Source organism: Symphalangus syndactylus, chromosome 15 (genome assembly GCF_028878055.3).
Source record: "Symphalangus syndactylus isolate Jambi chromosome 15, NHGRI_mSymSyn1-v2.1_pri, whole genome shotgun sequence".
NCBI classification, from domain to species: Eukaryota; Metazoa; Chordata; class Mammalia; order Primates; family Hylobatidae; genus Symphalangus; species Symphalangus syndactylus.
The window spans coordinates 51,481,610-51,507,204 of record NC_072437.2 but is presented as its reverse complement, the minus strand read 5'-3'; the positions used below and the strand labels follow the sequence as shown (position 1 = coordinate 51,507,204).

General features: G+C 32.0%; 1 protein-coding gene across 2 annotated transcripts in view; it reads right to left on the bottom strand.

The window, feature by feature from the left end:
- KLHL1 (kelch like family member 1) overlaps window positions 1-25,595 on the bottom strand; it is a 413,312-nt gene that overhangs the window by 227,386 nt on the left and 160,331 nt on the right. For both annotated transcript variants that reach the window (XM_055244557.2, XM_055244559.2), the window contains 2 exons: window positions 22,231-22,367; window positions 1,306-1,502 (listed from right to left, as the gene is read on the bottom strand). In XM_055244557.2, the coding sequence (XP_055100532.1) occupies window positions 1,306-1,502; window positions 22,231-22,367 (334 nt within the window). The remainder of the gene's footprint in view (window positions 1-1,305; window positions 1,503-22,230; window positions 22,368-25,595) is intronic.

Genomic DNA, 25,595 nt, shown 5'->3' with positions numbered 1-25,595 from the left:
TAATTTCAAAGGTAGCATCGTGTATGTCATGGAAAATTTCTAAAGAAGGATTTGACAATAGAATTACAAATCGTGTATCTTCTTCCCTTTGTTTCTATATTTTCATTTAATTTAGTAATCTGCTTATAGGATTAAAAAGGAAAAAGAAAATAATTTTGAAACTCTGTTTCAAAATGGCAATCGGAATACTTTTAAGTGGTTGACTCAGTAGCAATTAGAAAAAGTGTTCAATTTGAAATAAATAGCAACCATAAAGCTTAACGATATTTATCTCATTTTAATTCTTTCTTTGAGTAGGAGAGAAAAATTTCCATAAGACTTTATTAGTTGTTTCAATAATAACAATGAAGACATTAATAGTATGAATAATAATATCACAGTAAAAATGGGTAGCATTGATATAGGGCCTCTATGCCAGGCACTCACTCTATTAAGTGCTTTTAGAATGATTATTTCTAGGATAGGTAATATGATGGGTATGAGACTTGTAACTGTTTATTCTATCCTAGAATGGAATTAATATTTTTAAAATCCCATGCTATAAAGTACACAAATTTAAACTGTACAATTGAAATGGCTTTTAGATTCTCTACAAAGCTGCTAAATATACACACACACATATATATATATACCCATATATATATACACACACACACACACACACACATACAGGGAATAAAAGGGAAAAATATAAAATAGGCTTCAATTTTTTCCATAAACTCATACTGGCATAGCCACACCAAATATAATATGCTGTGATGGAGAGGTTTAAAAAATGCAGAAAAATGTATGAAAGGGCAGCTATGGAAGTGAATGTACAAAGGTAGATATGCCTGGGGCAATTTTGAAAATCAGTTTAAATAACTTTATTAATATCTATCAATATGTATATCTGTATTGCCTGTTAAGCGTGCATAAAGCCATAAAGAAGCTTCCTGAATGCAACACGTGGAGGTTCCTGGAGGGTGGCGTGCCCAGGGAGGGCCTGGAACCTATGCACCCCTCTCCTCATACCTCGCCCTACACATCTCTTCATCTGTATCCTTTGCAATATCTTTTATAATAAACCAGTAAATGTAAAATGAGATAAAAAAATAAATCCACAAAAGAACAATAAATCCAGTATATAATGTGTTTTTTAAAATTAGAAAATACATTATGGTACACTATAGTTCATAACAAAAAAATGTGCCAAGCATAGAAAACTCATTTTAAACTTAAAAGCTTGCTAACACCATGACAGTAATTATTTTTACCTCTGACAACACAGAGTGTGTCTCCATTATTAAAACACTGTTTCCTTACCATTGTGTAGCTGTGGGCCACCTTCATTAATTCAATGCATCCTTGAGCATCTGCGAAGGCTCGAATTCCTAAACAGTTAGATGGATGCAAAAGCTTCATGAGGAAGTGGCAGCACACTTCCACCACCTGTGGAAGCTGAAGAAGGCACGCTGCAGCAAGAAGGTTCTCAATGGTGTCCTCTTTTAATTCCAAGCAGCCTAAACATAAGCAAAGATAATTATGAAACTCTTTTAAAAACATGAAATAATATGTATCATAATATTACTCAAAACATTAGGCCAATCTGCTAGAACAGATCTAAACTGAGATTGATAATCAAGACAAATACAACTCCGTAAAGGTCACCAATTGTTCTAAGAATTTTGCATTTCGTATTTCATTTAATATTCAAAATCACTCAGTAGATACAAATGCAGTTTCAATCAACATATCTGTATACACATCAGCAGAAAGGATAGTTCTTCCTTTGATTGTGAAATAATGAAAATAGAAAAATAAGGTTCAGAATATATGCCTACAAAATTAGGAGAGCAGAGATTCTCTAAGTATCTGACAAGGTATATATTTTTATATGAATATAAAATATCTATTTGTGGATATTTAACAAATGTATATACATTTATAAATGCATGTGTTGCAGGTTGGTAGTATTGTACTTAACCCACTGTACTCATGTTTAAAATTGTATAATTTTGACACAAAGATTGAGATTTTAATAATATTTGCATTTTGTCTTGATTATTAATTTCTTCAAATCTTACTCTGTCTTTAATTTCATTTTAATAATAATTAGCCCAAAATATATATTTATGCTCTGAGTTCCAAACTAACCCAATCAGATGAAGCCAAAGCAAAAAAAAATTTTAAAAAATGAACAAAGCCTCCAAGAAACTTGGACTTATGTTAAATGGCTAAACCTAAGAATAATTGGTCTTTGTTGACAGAAAGTCAACAAAGAAACAGCGAACCTAAACTATACCCTAAAACAAATGGATTTAACAAATATTTACAGACCATTCTGCCCCTAAACTGCAGAATATATGTTCTTTTCATCAACACAGGGAACATTCTCCGAGATAGACCAGGAAGAAGTCTCAATCAATTTAAGAAAATCAAAATTGTACCAAGTATCCTCTCAGACCACAGTGGAATAAAACTCAAAATTAATTCCAAAAGGAAACCTCAAAACTATACAAATGCATGGAAATTAATACTCTGTTCTTGAATGATCTTAGGGTCAACAATGAAATCAAGGTGGAAATTAAAACATTCTTTGATCTGAATGATACTAGTGACACAACTTATCAAAACGTGTGGTATACAGCAAAAGTGATGCTAAGAGGAAAGTTCATAGCAATAAATGCCTATATCAAAAAGTCTGAAAGAGCACAAATAGAGAATCTAGGGTCACACCTCAAGGAACTAGAGAAACAAGAACAAACCAATCCGAAACCCAGCAGAAGAAAATAAATAACAAAGATCAGAGCAGAACTAAATGAAATTAAAACAAATAAACGAAAGCAATCCAAAAGATAAATGAACCAATAAGCTGGTTCTTTGAAAAGATAAACAAAATTGTTAGATCATTAGTGAGATTAACCAAGAAAAGTAGAGAGAAGATTCAAATAAACTCAATTAGAAATGAAATAGGAGACATTACAACTGATACTACAAAAACACAAAGAATCATTCAAGGCTGCTATGAACACCTTATGTGCAAAAGCTAGAAAATCTAGAGATGAATAAATCCCTGGAAATATATAATCATCCTAGATTAAATCAGAAAGAAATAAAAACTCTGAACAGATCAGTATCAACTACCTAGATTGAAAGAGTAATTAAAAAAACTCCTCCAAAATTCCAGGACCAGAGGGAGTCAAAGCTCAATTCTGTCAGACATTCAAAGAAGAGTTGGTGCCCATCTTACTGAAACTATTCTAAAAGGAAAATCTTAAGGATTTTAAACCTGAGAAAATAATACCCTATTTTATTCATTTTTCTGAATCTTCTAAATTTGACTAAAGTTTGAATTGTTTCATTTATATTTTCATTTATATACATATTTTTTGCCTGAGTAAAGCATACATTGCAGCTTTTAATAATCAATGGCAGCCTTTAGTGCCTACAAATAAGGAACATCTTAGTTTATTTGTGAACTTGGAAGGCAGGTTTCACTAAATTTGAAATTTGAATATAAGACTTTAGGAAAAATGTAATTTTATCTAACTCTAATTATGCTGTTCTTTAATTGAAATTTAAAAGTATATTATTGCCAGTTTGTGTATATTTTTTAACTTTGTGGTGTTACTACCATTTTTTCTTAGATTTCTCCTTTTCATCATGGTTTTATGACATAATAAAAAAAGTTATCTACTTTCAAAACTTTTGGACAGAATATTTATTGAGAAAGTCCTTTATACATAATAACTATTTTTTCATATCAAATTTTGGTTTCTGAAATTTTTTAAAGCTATAATAATTTGCAAAACCTACCCATATACCCTTCATCTGGCTTCACCTAGTGTTAGCATTTTGCTGTATGTATGTGTATGTGTGTATTTATGTTGTAGCTGCAAAATTACTTGAGAGCTACTTTCAGCCATCACATGTCACCCCTAAATGCTTCAGCATGTATCATCTAAGAACAAAGGTATTCTCCAATGGAGTGGCAATATAATTATCATACATGAAATTGATATATTTGCTACGACATACACTTTCCCAAATGTTCAAATAGTTTGCTGTGTAGCTTTCTTTGATTTTTAAATTCAAGATCTCATCAAGGATTATATGTTACATTTACTTGTGGTGTTCCTTTAGATTCCTTTTATCTAGAACTGTTCTCCTGCCATTTTTCATCTATAAATTTATGTTGGTGAAGAATCCATACTAGTTGTTTTGCAGAATTCTTCCTTTTGGACTTATATTATTTCCCCTTTATTAGATTATGGTGATTTTTTTTTGCAAGGACACCATATAGGTGATCTTGTGCTCCATCATGATCAAAAGGCTCATGATGTCAGTGTGTCCCATTTTTGGTGGCTTTAAGTGTCATACAATGTTTTAGGCAGTATCTGACAGATTTCTTCATTTAATTTTTTTATAATTAAAGAAGAATTTGTTGGATGATAGATACCTTTGCTTTCAAATATGACAACATGGTTAATAGATTAAAAAGATTATTTTATTTTATTTATGACTTTCACTGAAAGCAAGACAGTAAAGAAATCTAAAGCATGCCTCCAAGCATAAAAGTGAGTTGATGAAAGAAAAAGAAGAGCAGATACACTGCAGAAAACAGGTTGGAAAATACAGTGATTAGAGTAATATGAAAATATGTTTATTATATATTAAAATATGGATTTGAATGAATTTAAGACTGATTACATCAGTACTATTGATATATATTTTAAGGTTTGTGAAATACCATAGCAAGCATGAGAAATAAGTATTCTATAGGTTACAGAAACCTATATTTGTATATCAATTTTTGTTTCTTTTTGAAATGTATACCTGCTGTTATAAAAATAAAGTTAAAATAGAGAAAATAATACGAACACATTAAAATCTGTTATTAATTTTAAACTGATTATGATACTTTTTTATTCATATATATCTTCAACATATTGTTTTGACTTAAAACTTCAGAGGAATTTTACCTAAATTGTTCAGTTAAGTTGTCAAGAAGACAGTTGCATGCTTCTTAGCATAGATCTTGAGAGAAAATCAGATGGAAAACCTACATGCTGATGGCATGGTTTCTATTGACTTCATTTTACTGTGATTTTAGAATATTGGGAGGGTGACATCCTGTAATCTAATTAACTATTTCTCTCAATATAATGTATGCAGAAAAGAATAAGCACAGCAGACCTGAACTACTACCATCCTCTGAAAGGCCTGCTTTCAAGGTTTGTTCCAGCTGGTATCTGAGAACTTAGATTTCAAGAGGATTCTCATCATTAACTGATAAAATTGACTCACTGTGCCTAAACTGTACAAACAATATGGTATATGAGGACTCCCTTCTAGGAGTCTGAAATTTTGGTCTGTGTTAGATAGAGGCCTACGCGATCGAAACCTAATAAAACTCCAGGCACTGAATCTCTAGTGAGCTTCCTTGGTTAACATTTCACACACTTTGTCACAACTCAAGGAAAGTAAAATTAAGTATGTTCAGTGAGACTTCACTGGAAGGGAACCCTTGGAAATCTGTACCTGGTTTCATTTGGGCTTCACCCCATGGGTAGTTTACCTTTTCTGATTGTGTTATGTATTATTTTGCCATAACAATTCATAGCCATTTGTAAAACTACATGCTGAGTCTTGTGAAGTATCGCAGTTCATCATCGAATGAGGCGTTAGTATTGGGGATCACTCAACATAGCATTCTAATCAGAAGTCCTGAGATGGTAGGGGAACATAGAGATATGCTGTGCTCAGAAGCTCAAAGATCAATATTGCTTTCATTTCACACCAAATTAATCTATAGATGTACTACAATGACATTTAGAATCCCAGTAGACTTTCTGTGAAAATTGCAAAACTGATTATAAAATTCATATGGAAATACAACGGACCTACAATAATCCAAACAATCTTGAAAAATAACAAAGTGAGAATAAGAGCACTACCTGATTTTAAGACTGATTACAAAGTTTATGCAAAGGCACAAAAGTAAGTCATTTGAGAAAAGATTGTCTTTGAATGAGTCAGATATGTGTACAAAAACTTGTATTTGATGCATACCCCAAATGATATACAAAATTTACTCAAAATGGATCACAAATCTAAATTCAATGTTAAACTATAAAACTTTTTTTTTTTTTTTTGAGATGGAGTCTCACTCTGTCACCCAGGCTGGAGTGCAGTGGCGCCATCTCCGATCACTGCAACCTCCACCTCCTGGGTTCAAGTGATTCTCCTGCCTCAGCCTCCCAGGTAGCTGAGATTACAGGCACCCGCCACCACGCCCAGCTAATTTTTTGTATGTTTAGAACAGATGGGGGTTTCACCATGTTGGCCAGGCTGGTCTCAAACTCCTGACCTCATGAACCACCTGTCTCGTCCTCCCAAAGTGCTGGGATTACATGAGTGAGCCACTGCGCCCGGCAGCTATAAAACTTCTATAAGCAAACTTTGTTAATTAAAATTTGATAAAATATCAAAAACATAATTTCTCGAAGAACAAATTGAGAAACTAGACTTCATATAATTCCCTGCAAGACTGAGCTAAGATCATGCCACTGCACTCCAGCCTGAGTGACAGAATGAGACCCTGCCTCTAGTTAAAAGAAAGAAAGAAAAAAAAAGCCACTGTAAGAAATATTATAAAAGGAATAAAAAGATGAACCATAAACCAGGAAAAAAGTTTGTAAATCATATCTGATAAAATATCATATACAGAATATATAAAGAATTTTCAAACTAAATTTTTAAAAAACTGGGCAAATGATTTATACAGACATCCCACAAAAGAGAATACATGAACAAAAAATGCTCAATATTATTAGTGCTTCAGAAAATGCCCATTACAAACACAATGACATGCCACAACACCTCTATTAGAACTACTTGTGGAAATGTGAAATGGTACAACTACTTTAGAAAACAGTTTTGCAGTTTTATCTCTCCTATGACTCAGCCATTCTGCTTCCAGATGTTTGCTCAAGAGTAAAGGAAGAATATGCTGATACAAAGTCTGTACATGAACGTTTGCAGAAAATTTATTTTGCAATGGCCAAGAACTGGAAATAACTAAAATGTTACTTGACAGGTAATTGGATAAACAAAATTAGAGTATGCTTATTCAATGGAATACTTCATAATAATAAAAATAATTATTGATTATGAAATATCATGGTTACTTATGTTGAGTGCAAAATAATTAGGCTGAGTGAAAGAAACCAGACAGAAAATAAACACAAACTCTATGATTAACTTCAAAATGCTTGAAAATCCCAAAAATCCTGGTATGTAAGGAGTCAGATCACTGATGCTTATGTACTAGGTGGGGATAAGGAACGATGACAAGATAGATTGCAAAAGGACATGAGAAAACATTTGACGATTATAGATATATTCATTACTTTGTGGTGAGTATATACATATGCCAAACTGATCAAATTGTACACTTCGTATATGTGCAGTTTATTATATCTCGATTATTCATCAATAAAGCTTTAAAAAAGAATACTCAACTGTATTTTCAAAATATGTTTAATAAATGATTTGAGTTGACAAGTAGATAGAAACATTTTCTGAGTGCTTAAATGCAAAGAAAAATCAAACAAATATACAATATTATAATTTACATTGAGGATTGTGTGATTTTTTTTCTTCTTTGTTCTGTTTTTTCTTTTTGAGACAAGTTCTTATTCTGTCATCCGGGCTGAAGGGCAGTGGCATGATCCTAGCTCACTGCATCCTTGAACTCCTGGGCTCAAGTTATCCTCTTGCCTCAGCCTCCCAAGTAGGTGAGATTACAGGCATGCACCACTAGGTTCGGCTATTTATTTTTATTTTTGTAGCAATTAGGTGTTGCTATGTGGCCCAGGCTAGTGTAGAACTCCTGGCCTCAAGCCATGCTCTTGCTCTGGCCTCTCAAGTTGTTGTAATTTACAGGCATGAGCTACCATCCCTGGCCAATAATTCTTCTGAATGTTTGCAATATATAAAACGTGATTATAGTCATGACAAGTCACATATGCTATTATTAGGTTGGTACAAAAGTAATTGTGGGTTTTGTCATTACTTTCGACGGGAAAATTGCAATTACTTTTGCACCAACATATCATATGAAAAACATATTCTTAATATAATCTTAAAAACTTGAGCCTGCCATACAAAATTGTGTGTTTGTGTCTGTGTGTGTGTGAAGATCTTCCTACTCTGTCACTGTGGCTAATTCTTGTGTGTTTCCATCACCCCTTGTGACCATTCTGAACCCTGTTGATATCTCTATTATACTCTCTTCCTTTAAGCTCTTTCAGTGTTTCATTTGTTTTCTTCTGGGACTCTGAGTGATAAAGTGAATATTGGATATGGACAGTGAGGAATAAAATCTCAGAGGATTCCACATAGTTTGGCTTGGGTGTTCAGGCAAATGGTGTATAATTGACCATTTATATTGGAAAAGTATATTACTATACTTCTTTATATGCATGTGTATTTTTACCTTCCCAGACAAACACTTGAAAAAAGATTCAGAGGCAGTATGTCAATGTAATAACTTACAGGGTTTTTAAGACATTTTCTTGAAACATATTTACTCAGTCTAAATTCAAACCCCTGATAATAATACACTTCATAATAATTCAGACAGATTTTTTTCACAGCATCTCTCAATTATTTCCCCAAAAAAGAAAAAAAAAGAATTTTCACAAGATATATGTAGAATAATATTTTTATTTATTGTTAGCTTTAGAGGTTAAGTATTATAACCATTGTTTTTTTCAAAGAGTTTTAATATTTTATTTTCTAAAACTTGGACTATATCCAATGAAAGAATCTATTTGTTAAAGTCAGAAGGCACAAATGGAATATTAGCCAGTGTCAAGCTTCAGTGCACACAAATTAAGCTACCTCATGCATGCTATATTTCTTTATATCTATAACCTAGCCATTGCTCGGCCAGACCTAGATGTAAAAAGGCAAAAAGTAGCCAAGTACTTGACTTAGAAGTTAACTTTTAAAAAAGCATGAAAACTGCTAATGGAAAGAAAAGTAATTCTACATTTTCATTCACAGTTGATTTCAAGGCATAACTGTTCTCAAATAAGCTTACTAAAAGGGAAAACCTACATGTTTTTAGTTAGATGCCATAGAAAACTGGCTTAAAAATACATGATAGCCATATTAAACTTGATATATGTAAGAAGTCGTTGTTTCTAATAAAAGCCAACTTTTAGAGATTGTTTTCAAATAAAAATGAAATGTTTATAATCTCTATTAGCAAGTCCAGAGGAACTTGGTCTCCAGAGTTAATTAATTGAGAGGGTCAACACATCATCAGGAAACAGGCATCTCCTCAAATGACTTCCTCAATTTCTCTCATAGTTGCCATAGTTTCAGATTTCAGATTCAGACAGGAAAGCACGTAGCAGAAGAGGAACTATTTCTTTATGTATCTGTCTCTTACATCAGTGAAGAAACTTTTACCAAAGAATCCCCAGAAATTTTTCTCCATGCTGCCTTGGCAAAAATTGTGTCACATAATCATGCCTAACTCAATCATCATCAAAGGGGTGAAATACAAATAATTGGTTTTGATCCTATAAACTGCTTATAAAATTGGAGTCACTCTCTGATTCAACTGGGGGACTAAATGGGGAATACTTTTTAAATAGAATTCCCATAAGGTGTGCTACATTTATCTACAATTACATCTTAAGTAAATGCTAAGGCCACTAAATCTTCCAAATATGTATGAGTAGACTTAAACTCTGTTTTTCTATAAGATACTTGAATTTATACTGCATTGACATAAAATATGTAAAATAGAATGGAAAGGAAAAAGTGAAGTTTATAGAAGAATATGTATCAATGTGGTTCTATTTCTTATTAGACACATCGTCCCCTATTAACAAATGCACAGAGTATCCATATTTCATCTACAAAATCTGTTATATTGAAAATGTATATTTCCAAAGGTATTGTTTTAGAAATGTGCATTCTACCAGAAAAGTGCAAAAACTGCCTATAAAATTCACAAAGTAAATTAAATTTTATCTGTCATCATTCTGTTAAACTGAAGAAGAAACAGTATCAATGTCACTCTAGAAATTCAAATCTCAAAACTGACATTTTTAGTAACTCATAGGTATTTTAAAAATATAGTTTTATATGAAAATACTTCTAGATTTACAGAAAATTGCAAAGCTAGTACAGCGATTTTCCATATAACATATAACTGTTTCCCCCATTATTAAATCTTACATTTGTATGATATATGTGTTATATTAATGAATATTGTTACATTATTATTAACTAAAATGTGTACTTCCTTCACATCCCTTAGATTTCTTTTCTTTTCTTACCTAATGTCCTTTTACTGTTCCAGGATCCCATTCAGAATAGTACATCTCATTTACTCATTCTATCTCTTTAGGCAACTCTTGGCTGTGGAAGTTTTCGGACTTTCCTTTTTTTAATGACTGACAGTTTTGAGGAGTACTAATTTAATATTTCATAAAATGTTCAATTGATATTTTGCTGATTATTATTAGACTAGGGTTATGAATAAAGTTTCTGTCTCATCACATGCTATTTAAGAAACATTATCAACATGACTTATCACTGGCGATAGTCATCTTCATCACTTGCAGAGGTAGTGTATGTCAGGTTTCTCCACTGTAATGTTATTCTTTAGTACCTTTACATACTGTACTCTCTGGAAGAAAGTCCCTATGCACAGCCTACACTTACGGAGGGGGGAGTTGTACTCTATCTCCATGATGGTGGAATAGCTGGCATAAATACTTTTGAATTCTTCTACGTGGGAAATTTGTCTATTCTCCATCATTTATTGGTGTATTCAATTATTTATATCAGTCATTTCACAAGATTTTTTTGAATAAATGTTTCAACAAAGGAAGGAGAGTTAAAGGGATTTTAGTTTAGGCAATTTACACATATTTTTAACAGTTAACAATGAAATTTAAATTTTACTGCAATTTAGAATTTTGCTGTCAAAATTATTCCTTATTGCCATTTTGTACCACTTTATTGGCACTCTGGCCTCCTCTCTCTCTTGTCAGAGAGAAAATCCTAGTTGTCTTCTAAAAATTACAGCAAACTGATTTTAGAAAACAGAATACAAGTTCTACCCATGAAATTCTATAATCCTAGAGCTAATTAATCCGTAAACCATGTCATACATGCCTTCCAGCCACAAGAAAGACATGGTTATGTTTTTTGAGTACTAATTACATCTCAGAGTTCAAGAGAAACTCTTAGAAAAGTCAGAAAAAGCTATGCAAAGAGCAGTTCAAAAGTAGCTGTGACAATACAAGCCATTATTCGTTCTATTTCTCTCTGTCCACCTTATTCCTATAAAAGTCCACTGCATGATAGGTAAGAATTAAACATGCCAGTAGCTCAAATTTACTTAAATTGCTTTAAAGCTACTCTAATTACATATCCATCATTTGAAGAGAACAAGGTATTGTTTTCAGAGTAAAAGCAATATTCCCTTGACTCACATCGATGCACAGGTGTTAAGCTCCCTCAACTTTAACAATAGAGTGCATGTCTTATCTTCAAATTTATTATAGTTTATGACTCTGTCCCTAATCAACTCCATAGATTTTTTCTACTGTCACTAATTTCCATGGAGTTTAACCTAAAATAGCATGTCATGCAACACTCGAGGAAATTTTGATTGTAAGAACAGTGGAAAAAAAAATGATTAACTCATGGTAATAGAAGTTATTTAAATCTTTACTTTAGTAACATAATTTGTCTATCTAAGCACCAGACTCATCACAGATATGCTCTTTTGGTCATTATTTTAATTTAGGATACCTTTATGTAGAACATATACTCTTGAATTCGGCAGAGATAATTCAATTTCCTTTAAATTAATTGTACCTTGAACCCAGTTGAGTTTTAATCAGATTTAAATGTTCTGTTGCTTAATGCATGAAAGTATTACAGACTTGTGCTCCTGGACAAAATAATTTGAACTTGAATCAGCCCACAGAAGCAACAGTTCTATAATTCGTTGTTACATCCACTTTTGGCTAAATACTGAAGATGTCTAAAGTAGCTCATACAGTGTTATATGTATATTTAAAATATTTTGAATACTCAAATGAAATATTTGTCTCAGATTTTAATACAACAACACCCATGTTTATGGTGAGGAAAATGTTTGCCTTTAGTTTATAATATAACTGATTATGCTTACCCCTTTGTCTTGGTGACTGAGAAGAAAAACTAATTGGTATGTCATTTCTACGAATACAAACAGAGTTTTAAGACATTTACTTATTGTGAAAATTATACTATAGTTGTTTTGATTTGAATTTGAATGCCTTTCCAAGTATTTTTTATTTGACTTATAAAATCTTATACACCATGGATATTTAGAAATAAAACTAAGATAAAAGCCATAACTTGGTGGCTTATGTAAGTGGCTTAATTTTTTTTTTCTTCCTCTATATTCTACATCATCAGGAAACTAGAAGGGAGATAGAAAGGGGTAAGTATAAAAGAAGGCAACTTCTGCTGGCCAGATTTTAACAAGTTAGTAGGAACATGTTTCTGTAGAACCAGGTTATATTGAAGTTATCTGCAGAGCTCTTCCATCTTGAGATGCTTAAATATTTTATTCAGTAACTCTGGTGGATTTGATGTAGAAAGAAAAAAGTTGGCAGTTTTAATAGTTTATCTCACATTCTGCCCAGATTGGGAGTTCTACCATCCTACCCTCTGTGAGGCCACCATACCCACTTCCTCTTTATTCTTGAGGTTCTGTGTTGACAGAGATTTTGTATTTTTGTTTAACAGGTAATTTTTTATGAGGCTCTATCTTGGTTTCCAAAATACGCTTCATATGTTACCTCCTTACCTTGCTGCTACCATTATGGGTCATTTTTAAAGACCACCACTTTTATTTTCTGACTGCAAAAACATTCATGCCTTTTTTGAAATCTTCACATCTCACAATCCATATTTAAAATCAATATTTCTTAGCCCCAGTGAACTGTAAGTGCAATAGTTACAGAGTGCTGCCGAGGGAGCATACGGATACAGAATTTCTGATAAGTATGAAATTCTTTCTGAAAACACTGTCCAAGCACATTGAGTTATGCCATAGGTTATGTGACTGTTATTTCCCCTGTTGGATAGTGCACTTTGAAGCCATCTTAAGATGTGGAAAACTTAAGTTAAATAAATGTAAGCAAGGGGGTTTGGTTACAAGGTTCTAAATATGTTTTGTTTAACTGAATTTGGCAAATAAAATAGTAATTTGTAAAAATGATTCAAAAATGTCCTATTACATCATTTTTGAATTAGTCAAATTTGTCAGTTAATCAAAAATGCTCATTAATCAGAAAGCAGAGTGCATAACCCAGGAAAACACACGAGAATAATCAATGGCATATATTTCCAAGTAGTATTTACATTTTTCAGGCATGGATCTATCGGGAATAAACTTATATTTTAGACAAATGCAAAATAGTTTTTACATTTTTTTCTTGTAAGACTGAATCCCATTACCAGTCTTTAGAATTTCTTTATTGACTTTTATCCTGCATTATCCTCTCCTCTCACCACACCTAAACATTTCTTTAGAGAAGAAAATATGGGGTGGGACAGATTCATCAGACTCATGTAAGTGCCATTTGGCTAGGACATTTTCTCTGGTTGAGTATTGTGACAGGAGTGAAATAATAGCTATAATATGCAGAGATGAAAACTCAAGTTCACAGTCCAAAGGAATCAGTGATCAAGGTATTCCTTCAGAACAACTTCAGCATGCAGTTCACTTCCAGCTAAAATGTGTTTTCCTGGTTGGATTGCACTTAGCATCCTTCAACTGAGGGAGACAAAGTGTTTAAAATTAAAGTGCTTCGTGTTCCCATTATAAGTGTCCTTTCCCAAGCATAATGGGAAAGTGGACTCTTCATTAAAAATGGCTAAGTGGTAATTTACAGAAGTCTTAAGAAGGATGCAATGACAGGGTTATTTTGCTTGTTTTTATTTGCTTGTTTTCCCCCGTACTATCAGCAAATCGTATCAGCTCTACCAAATTTTAAATGGAAGATATAAACAAGTAGTCAAAACTGAAGTAAAATAATGTTTTCAAAGATAGGTATTATTTAAAAACATTTAGGAAATTGGTGCTTTAGTTGATTCAGTTTAGTTGATTGTAAGATAAAGTTTAATATTGTGAGGCATAGCTAAGATTTGCATCGAAAGATCTTGAAAATGCTAATAATTGAATGTTGTAATATTTTTATGATTCTTCAGATTAATATAATAAAATAAAATTAGACTTAAAATTATGAAATTATGAATGTGCAAGTCTGAGGATGACATTTTAAATAGTGCTAAGAAGCATCAATCACAATTCTCCATTTGGGTATCATCTATATAACTTCCTCAGGCTACTCATGATTTGATATACAACAATATTAATTGTAAGAAAAAAATATATGATGTCAGTTGTTACTAGGTCAATGGAAGGTCATGCTTTTCACTCAATGTGACAATGACATAAGTAATTATGAGCAGCGCTGCCTCTCATATTAAGCAGACAGAATGTTGAATAACTCTAGATCTAGTAGAAAAGATGTCAAAATGTCCATGGAAAAATTAGGCCATGATTTTACATCTTATAATAATTTTGTTGACATGTAAGCTAAGATGCCATTTCTGTATCTGGCAATATGATATTGACTACCTACCTTTCTCAGAATGTTGCTGTAAGGACTAATTAAGATAAAACATGATAAAATCATGAATAGAATACACAATAAAAATCCATCTTAAATACACAAGGTAGCAAAATTATAAGTTAGTTGTTTAAAAAATGCACCATTATACATGTATACCAAATCATACATCTGAATTAAAAAACATATTATAATGCTGAAACATATAATAAATTGGACTCAAAATTAATAAATGATTGATAAGCAAAGTGAATATCCTCTCCCAGTTCTCAGAGGTTATTTTTATTCTTATGAAGGATTGTGAAAAAGATTTGAAAAAACTTATAAAATCACACATTATGAATAATCATCATAATTGAGTGTTTGCTGCATGCTAAACTTTATGCTAAACTAGCTTAATTTTATAAGTTTGCTCCTTAAAATAACCCTCTCACTTAAAGACTATTATTTTCCCTTTTTACATTTAAGGAATCTTAAGACTTCATAAAGTTAAGTAATTTGACCAAGATCCATAACTGTAAAATGGAGAAGCCCAAGAGATATTTCAAGTACTTAATGAGAAGCAAGAAATAGGTGCATGCCAATTAGAATAAATGTCCAAGGATCAGAATGAACACTGGGCTGCCCACATTACACTGAGTGGTAGTTGCATATCAATTCAAGTGAAGGCCAAAATAAGTCCTGGATATCTAGTGTTAAGTTCTACACACTACAATTACAAATACAAAGGAATAAAGTGTATAAGTATTTTGAAAGTACAGGTGGAAAAATCCTAAGAAAATATAGTGAACCTTATGATTAAAGTAGGAAAATACATAGCAGGCACCCGGAACACTTGGAAAAATGGTGATTGAATTCAATTCCATAATTAAATTCTTAGCTTCTCACAAAGTAAAGGAAAACGAAAACAATTATAAGACTGAGAGCAACAATAAAATAAAATCCAAACAGATTGTTTAAGGCAGTAAAGTTGATTATGGGACCCAAGAGATTTTTCTTACTTCAAAACCCAGAAAATGACTGTAACTTACACTGTGGTAGATACATAACCCTTACTCCTAAATATTAAAAGTCATCTAGCTCTTTCTTTTGCAGTCTCTCTATTAAGCCCCATGGCACAAAGCCAAAACACTGCTCAATAACAACAACAAAGAGCTGCATAACAGTCACAAAATTGAAATCGTTTTTATTGTCTATTTTGGAACAATACTTTTTCCCAAATTAGTTTCATACGATAGTACTAAATGTTTTACACACACACACACACACAGACACACACACATTTTAAACATATATATGCACAAATGAAACAAGGTTTCTTGCTAAAATGACGGAATGGTAAGGATTTGATGGTGATATAAAATTATATTATTGATTTTATTTTTATTACTTTTATTTTGTTAACTGAATATACAGGTTGTTTAAATATCCTCTGAAAATTGCTTAAATCAACACTTTTAAATAATGGGCAATAATAATACATAAAACCAGTCTTTGAAGGCTCAGTTTCTTAAATCGAGAATAGAATTTTCCATCTAGTAAAAGCCTTAAGTTTAAAACTAATAATGTACTAATGTGCTTGCATTATTCATGCCACTTGAATTAAACCAGTAATAAAAATGAAACAATAATTTACTTTTAATTACAATAAAAATTCCGAAGGGAGTTTAAATGGTGAAGTCCAGGCTGATCTACACTTTTTAATATTAAAGCAGGACATTAAACATCTCAGCCCCTATGTATGTATATTTATTTCATTCAAATGTTTGGCAGTAAGCAGAAGCTATCTTAACATTTCTTAGCATGTACAAAGACTTTAACTTCAGTGGCACACAACATTTTTTTACAAGGAAGTTAACACTTCAATATGATTAAAGGTCTGCCATTTGGCAGTTTAATTTCCTAACCCTCTTCTTAATATCACTACTAGATGGACAGCTTCATTTATTTAAACCTTGTCCTTTTCAGTTCTCTACAGGACCTGACACTTTGTTAGTAACTCTGCAATTCTACCTCCCATATTTGTTAGAACTCTATTTTCTTATACATCAATGAACACAGTAGATTTTCAAGTATGTCAGGATAGTAGAGACTGTGTAAGAGATAAACTAGGAGGAAATTTCTATCAGTCTAAGAGCAGCTTTAAAATATAGTGAACCTCAGTGCATCCTTTCCAAATATACTATAGTTTTTCTTTTCCTTTCAAAATGTGAGCATCCATTTTTGGCTACGATTGAAATCCTAATGTGTGTGCAAGTGGATTCAAAATCAATATTTACTGTTATCAAAAATTGTTTTGCTCCATTCTTACATGAGAAAATACTAGGAGATATATATATTTATATATATGTATTTGAGATATATATATGTATATATATATATATACATATATATATATAAAACAAAAAATGTTTAAACCAAAATAAGATAACAAAAAGTTGTATTTAGTGCTAAATTTGAAGGCCCTTAAAGGTAAGGAACATGTATAATTCAGCATATTGTTTTTCAGACCCCATCATAAGGCATAGTACATAGTAGACATATATATATATATAGTAAAACTTGAGAGTTGCTACATGCATTCACAGGACAAAGACCATTAGGCATTAATACGCTTAAATTGTGAGGCACCATTGCCACCTAAACGGAACTAGCATTAGATGGGGAGAAACTATGAACCAAACCTGCACTGAACCACTATATAGCAATATGATAGTCAGTTTAAGCTACTCAAACTATTTTGAGAGCAAGACAGCTATGAGTCACTTCAAGGAACTCCTATCATAACTGATACCCTATCAAAGTACACAAATCTGGTAGAGATAATACCAGCCAATTTAAGTTCTGATGTTCCTAATCCAGTAACAGAGTCAACAACTTACTATTGATCATTTCAAGGTTACTTTTACCTCATTGATTGGGCAGCATTAAGAAATTTAGAGGCTTTGAATATATATCTGTGTCCTCATATTAATTTAAAACAGACCAACACATTTGTGATCTATCTCAAGAAGATTTTACAAATGCTTATTTGAAATATGAAGTATGTAATTTTCAAAAAATATTTTGGTGTTTCTGCTTTGTACATGCTTAGCATAGAAAAATGTTCGTCTGTAAAATGTATAATGTTCAGAATGGAATATCTGAAGTTCTAGACATTGCTACTTCTCTAGGTGATTTGAACATACAGTGATAAGATATTGTATGGCCTAATTATCTTTTCATCTCTGACCACATGCTTCTGAGGATGACTCATACAATAACTCCTGAATAACATTAACTTCACCCTGCCAAATCAAAGGCTTATTGAAGATTAAATGATAATATCTCAGTTTTCATTTCTATTCAACCTAATAGAAAAACGGAACTACAGAACAGGAGCTGCATTAGGCACAGGAAAATGCTCATAAAGCTGTTTTTAAGTCAATTTGACACATCTAAACTGAGAATGCCAACAAGTGGATAGTGATACATAGATTTTACTACTTTTAAAAACAAAAGTAAAGAGCTTTTGCATTATGTCCTGCTCCATATAATCCTGTGCGTTGCCAAATTTGTTTAAAAGTTTATGACATTTTAAGCTGTATTCTATCAGTTTTTTATACAGATGGTTCCTGACTTATCAGGATTTGACTTTCAATTTTTGTTCATTATGATGGCATGAAAGTGATACGCATTCACTATATTCCTTGATTTACAAAGAGGATAGCACATCCAGATAAATCCATTGTAAGCTAAGGAGCATTGATATATATAGTTTACATTGTGTCTTTTTCTAATACACACTGTGACCCTCTTCATGCCTTAAGTGCTCAAATATTGTTAGCAGAATTATGATTTGGTTTTGAAAAACTGATGTACAATTTTATAAGTACTGATATACAATCTGAATTCCAACTAAGTATTTTATTTACAATTTAAGATACCAATTATAAAACAGCACTTTATAACACACACTGTTGCTAAAATGGGCCTTTGCTCTTTACAAATGGCTAAGATCACAAGCAGATTTTCCAGTAGAAAACGGTGAAGAAAACCCAACTGAAAGTCTTAAAAGAAAAAAAAAAATGAAATTGCTTATACTGCTAATTAAGAATTTAGAAAAATGACATGAACTTCATATTAAGTTATAATTATTTCTCTAACACCAGTGTAAATTTTCTTTCCATTTCTGTGCTGTTAAAATGTGGGAAAAACTGACCTTATGTTGTCTTTTATTTTAAGTAAAGAAACTAACTTCATACCTTAAAAGTAGTCATCATTTTTTCACAACCTCATCATTATCCTAAATAGTTCCAAGAATTATTATTTTTTTTAAAATTCTTTTTACACAAAGACCTTACTGGGTTTTTACTCTATTGTACATATTGCTAAGTATTAACCTTTTCATGAGTATATTTTTTTCTTTTAAGAAACTTCTTTTGAACTGTTATCATCATTGCTGTCTCTCAGTGATACCAAGGCCATTCTTACCAGTTACCAAATAATAATAATAATAATAAGAGTCTACATGTTTGCTTTAGTTCTTACTGAATTTCTCTGAAAAACTTGATCTCATTGCTTCTCATCTAATTTTTTACTGCAGGTAACAAATGTTGGATGAGTTAAATAGGGAGAGTGTTTCCCATATCTTAATATGTACAACTTTTTACTATATAAAATTCTATAAAAGTTATTTTTTCAATCAAAGATTATAAACTACAATCATTGAAGCTTATCTCAAACATTCATTCTAAGCCTGCTTTATCCATGTACTTTGCCCTTAATTTCTAAGTTAATAAGATAAATTACCTACATCTGGTTCCTTCAAATCTTACATATTTTTCAGAGTTCATAAAATGTTATATGTTTAAATCATTTAAAAGCACTCTGACCTATCTCTATGAAACACATTGCTTCTACAGCTAATAATTAACTATCAGTCATTGGCATAGTTGATCCTCCTTGGTTTCACCAAACCCTCTCAAACCTTAATATTAAAAAAATACATATTCTCAAATGGCTGGACTTTTACATCTATTCCAACTCATTCATTTTTTTTTCTGTTTTCTGGAATATATTTATTTGTAGCTTTCTTTAAAGAAAAGTCTTAGATATCAGTTAGCTGGCGAGTTAGGTAGATAGTGCAGTTTTACCTCCTATGCTTCCCTTTCTGTACAACTGATCACTTGTTCTTTTCTATTGTTATAATTCGTTACACTGTATATGACAAAAAGCAAGATACTTGCCTTATGTCATGCCTGCAATTTTTCCAATAATACCTGATAAATATTTTCCTCATCTAACACATTTCTGTAAACTCACAGCTAAAAATTTAAGGTATTGGAGCACAGGCCAAAGTGGCAGTGGCAGCTGAGAGGCATTTTTATATTTTGTCCGCCCTCTACAAGCAGAGCCAAATCTGGGTCATTATATTCAGCAGGGAGCTTTGAAACACCTTCCAACTTTGTACAGCAGGATGCTGAGTGTCTTTTGACCTAGTTTTGCACACAGGAAATGCAAGACTGCCAGACCATGGAGCCTGGAAGTGTTAGGTTGTTATATCTATGTCTTTTAGTTGCTGGAAGGATTCCTAAAATGTTAGCTTCATGATTCTTCCCTTTCCAGGAAACAATAATGTAATTATGCTGGCTACCTCTTGGCTCAGAGGTCAATATTCTCCATATGACTGTTTCAGGTTGTATGCAAATTGAAATTGACCCATATGGTCTTAATATTTGCCTCAGTTTCACTAAACTTTGGACAGAATTCTTCCTGACTCTATGCTGACCGCTCTTTTTTCAGACTACTCATTTAAAAGAAAACATGGAATTGTAATTTTTTCTCTAATCCTTTGAGATGTTAAGTCTTTTTAAAAAAACTCTTGCTAGTTTGCTAGTTTTATAAACCAGTAACTTTTTTTTTCCCCAAAGGCCTGAACATTGTATCTTTGAAATATAAACATCAAGGGAAATACCTCTCCTATGCCCCAGTTTCTGGAGGAGAGTAGAAGTCTAACTTGGGTGAACAAATTGCTTCAAGTTGTAAAACTATCCTCTCGCAAAGATGAGAAAGTTTACTTTTTCTTTAGTAAAACCAATTAACAAACACAGATGGGCCTGTGCTCTCCCTCTGACCTTGGCACTTAAAAATCCTCCCTTCCTTCGTTTCAGTAAACTTCAGACTGAGTTTGGGTCTCTCTCCTAATGCAATATCCTTAAATAAAGTCTTCTTTACCTGTTTAATTTTGCCTAGTAAGATTTTCTCTTTATCAAGATATTACTCTAAAACTATTAAGACCAAAAAATGTGTAAGTGTTTTCTTCACATTCCTGCTTTGAGATTAAGCAGCCAGAGCATGTGTACTTTTTTTTTTTTTTCAGGAAGGTTTTTTTACTGAGTGTTATCTTAGTGTTAGCAAATCCTTCTCCAATACAAGTGAAATCCTAAAAGAGGACAGAGTCCTTCTAGTTTCCAGGTGTTTGGACTCCAGTGGCTGATCTTCACAATGTCACCTCTTGTTTTTGTATTAGCAGAAATGCTGTAAAAATAAAACTCCTTAAACTACATTCCTGCTGCTTTGATAACTAGGCCAGAACCTGCCTTTCTTCATCTCACACCAGTATTAAGAATTTAGGTAAAATGAACCACATTCCATTTATAAGAAATAATACGCAAAACAAACCATCGATATATACTGTCTGCCTTGGTTTCTTTCACAAGATTTTATGTCCTCCTCTTCTTGCTAAATGTAAATAATTATTAAAAAGTGTAAACCCTGATAATGCTCTGTGTGTTTTATGCCTTCTAACTCTCTTAACATTTGGCATTATATCACATTTATGTCCTCATCTACATCTTCTGTTCATTTGGTCTGTGAGCTTCATGAGGGCAATACACAGATTTATTAGTTTATTCTCTACATATACAATTAATACTTGTATATTGAGTAACAGTCAACAAATGTTTGCTACAATGGCAAAATTATTTGAATGCACTAATAACACGATAAAAAGATTAATAGAAAATGTCAACATAGTAGATCAAAAAAAAACTTCAAAAATGTCATTTGCACAACTCTAAGTATTTTTATTGTCCATTTCAAATGATTTGTCAAGTCCACATTAAAGATTCTGTGAAAATTTTTACATTAAAGTAACACATTCCAGGGAAAAAACTTATTTGAACCCATCATTTCCAAAAGAAAAAACAATTAGAATCTCTTTTCTTTCCTAAGCAAACATGGACATAAACAAATTATTATTCAATAATTTGTATCCACCCTGTTTCTCTCCCAGGTTCTACTTATTTACTTATTTATGTAAGCCAGTTTAAATCATTTGTGGAAGAACGAAATGTATATGTATACATATATACATTTGTAATTTCAGTGACAATAAAAAGTCTGATTTTTGATCTACTAAATAGTTTTCAACTGAAAAAATACAGAAATTTTTTTAAAAAAAGCTTTAAATCTTGTACTTCAAGGAAATGAGCTAAAATTTTTAAGACATCAGTATGACGTTATAATTATTTTGCCATACCTGTATATGCAAATTGGACAAGGTCCCAGAGAGCATTGGGGTCTATGCCTTCCATTTTGATCTCCTCTTGCTTGGCTTCACAAACATCACTTGTAAACATGGCCGCAAAATAGTCGGAGACTGAACTCAGAACAAGCCTGAAAGAGTCACAGGTTCTAATTTAGGTCTTGAATGTAAGGGAGAAAATCACTGTGTCAACCAGAATGCAACGCAGAGCACAAAATCAATCTATTGATCAATCAATTAATGCATTTTATTTATTGCCTCATGAGTTGTACTTTACAAAACTGATTCAAAAAATCCCCTAACTTTTCATAATAGAGCATTCTCATACATTTTCTTCTATCACTTCAACAATATTTTGTCTTTCACATTTAGGGCTTCAGGCCTCTTAAATAATACATTATAGTCTTCTTTATGTAATGACCCACTTTTCACCATGCTAACTTTCCCCATTGAACTATCGTGAATTTGAACGCATAACATATATTGATCTGTTGGTGAGATTTCTATTATGTTTTGTTTATTTGCCTGTTCTTGTGCCAATAAAATAGTATTTTTAAATTATAAATATGTCTTTATAACCGAAAAGGCAAATCCCTTTCTTTAATATTTTAAATTTAACTATTAGCAACATTTTATTCTTTCATAAGTAGAGTTTTAGGCTTTCAAGTCTTAAGTAACTTTTTAAGTTTTAAAAATAATTCCTAAAGCATTTTGATTTAAAAATGCATTAATTTTCTATTCTATTTGGGGAGATTTGACATAATTTTCATATAAATTCATTCCATCTAAAAGTATAAAATATCTATCCCTATATTCAGGATACTTTGTTTCCTTTTCAATTTTAAAGTTTTCCTGAAAATTGTTATATAGATTCTTAGTTGATTCTTATATTGTTACAATTTTGTTGGCTTTGTGTATACTATCTACTTTTTATTCTATTTTTGTTGGTTTTTCTGTTAGAATTTATTAATTGAGAAATTCATAGATTCATCCTTTATCTGGTACATCTGGTGAATTATGTTTGCTAGTTCTTTTGATTGTGCTATTTCTTTTTACATTTAGGTAGATGACTACATCTTCTGCAAGTTATATTCTTTTGATTTATTCCTGTTCATTCTGTATGACTCCTCTTCTTTCTCTTTCCTTACAGCTGTGTTAAACAGTTCCTCTGTCACAGAGGCATTTTGTGTTTTTTTTCTGTGTTAAGAGGAATGCATCTAAAGTTTCTCTCTTCAGTATGATGCCTGCTGAATATACTTGGAATATAAGCTTTACTAAGTCAGATAAACCTCTTTAATTTCTAATTTTGCAAACAATTTTTATAATATTTGTGTATTAAAATTTATAATGTTGTTAATGATATTTTAGAATGAAAAAAATTATGATATTTTCAAGTATAATTATGGGATAAATAAATCTCTTATTTTATTTTCTTGTATTTTCCTGATCTGATTTTTAATCAAGGCTATAGTAGCCTCATAATATGAGCTGGGAGCTACAACTCTTTCATTTTGTGTAACAACTTTTAGAATAAAGCAATTACTTTTTTCTTTAAGATCTTTCAGAAATTATGTGAAAAACCATTTACATTCGGCTATTTTGAAGAAGACTTTCCTAATATCATTTCCATTATTTACTAAGTCACAAGGGTTATTCAAGTTCTTTATTTCTTCATATATTCAGTTTTGCATCTTAAATTTTCCAAAGTTTTTTTCACTTTACTTAGAGCCTAACATTTATTTATTTGTTTATAATTTCAACATTTTTTTTAGAGACAGTATCACATTCTGTTGTCTAGGATATTGCGCAGTGGCATGATCATAGCTCATTGCAGCCTTGAACCCCAGGGCTCAAAGTGATCTGCTTGCCTCAGCCTCCTGTGTAGCTGGGACAACATGCACAAGCCACCTCACCCAGCATGGGTTCTAAAATGTCTAATTTATGTTTTTCACAAAATTACATTTGGGTTTAATTGTACCAATTTATATTTGTTTTTAATTTATTCTATTTGTTCTTTGGATTAATCTTTGTACAGTAATTATTTCATGTCATTATGTTGACTACATGTTTTTCACATGTGTGTATGCACACATATGTGTGTTTAAAGTGGTTGCTCTATGGCAGCAACCAGAATTTTGTTTTCCATAAAGAACCAAATAGTAAATATTTTACATGTTGAAAATTCTACACATAGTCTTTGTTGCATATTCTCCTTGAAAACAAGCTCAATCAATTGAAAATTCTAAAATGAATTTTAGCTTATGGTCTACACAAAAACAAGCTGCACAGCAGATTTGGCCCCTGCACGGATATTTGCTAAATTTGTCTAGAGATCATATTAACCAATAACACTCTACCTTCATGGATATCGTAAGAAATTTGCAACATAAAACACCCCTTCTGCTCAGTCAAAAATCTAAAAGAAGAACATAAAATGTATTTAAATTTACTGCCTTTTTCACCATATTTGATGCTCTCCATTCATTTTTGAAGTTGGCTTTAATCTGGTATCAATATTGGAAGAAATATCTTTAGTTATTTCTTGTACTGTAAGTCTGATGGCAAAAAATAAAAAAAATACAGCTTTCATTTATCTGAAGACTTATTTAGTTGCATGTCTAGTATCTTTTAAAAGTTATTTACACATGATATACAATTCTAGGGTGATTTTTTTTTGAACTTGAAATATAGAATTTCATTATCAATTAGGCACCACTGTTGGAATTTTTTTTTGTTTGGCAGTTTGTTTGTTTGTTTGTTTTAAAAATAGGCTCTTGCTTTGTCACCCAGGCTGGAGTCCAATGGCATGATCTTAGCTCACTGGCACCTCAAACTTCTGGGCCCAAACAATTCTTCTGCCTCCACCTCTCAAGCAGCTAGGACCACAAGTATGTGCTACCATGCCTAGCTAGTTTTTGAATTTTTTGTAGACAGCATCTTGCTATGTTGCCCAGGCTGGTCTGGAGCTCCTGGCCTTGAGTAATCCTTCTGCCTCAGCCTACCAAAGTATTGGGGTTATGGGCATGAGACACTGCACCCAGACCACCTTGTTTGTTATAGAAAACTAGCTTTCATTCTTACAGCTGTTTTTCTGATGTAATATGTCCTTTATTTTTAACTTTTTTCTCTTGATCTTAGGGTTTTAGTTATTTAGCTATAAGTGGGACTTAATATTTACTCAGCATATGTTTTTCTGAGCTTCCTGGAGCAGTGGATGGATCTTTTTAAATCAAATTCTGAAAATTATCTGCAAATAATTACTCATATTTTCACCAAATTAACTCTGATACATTCTAGGACTCAAATTGCATATATGGTTCAACAACTGAGAATGCTACAGAGACTGTTCAATCTTAATT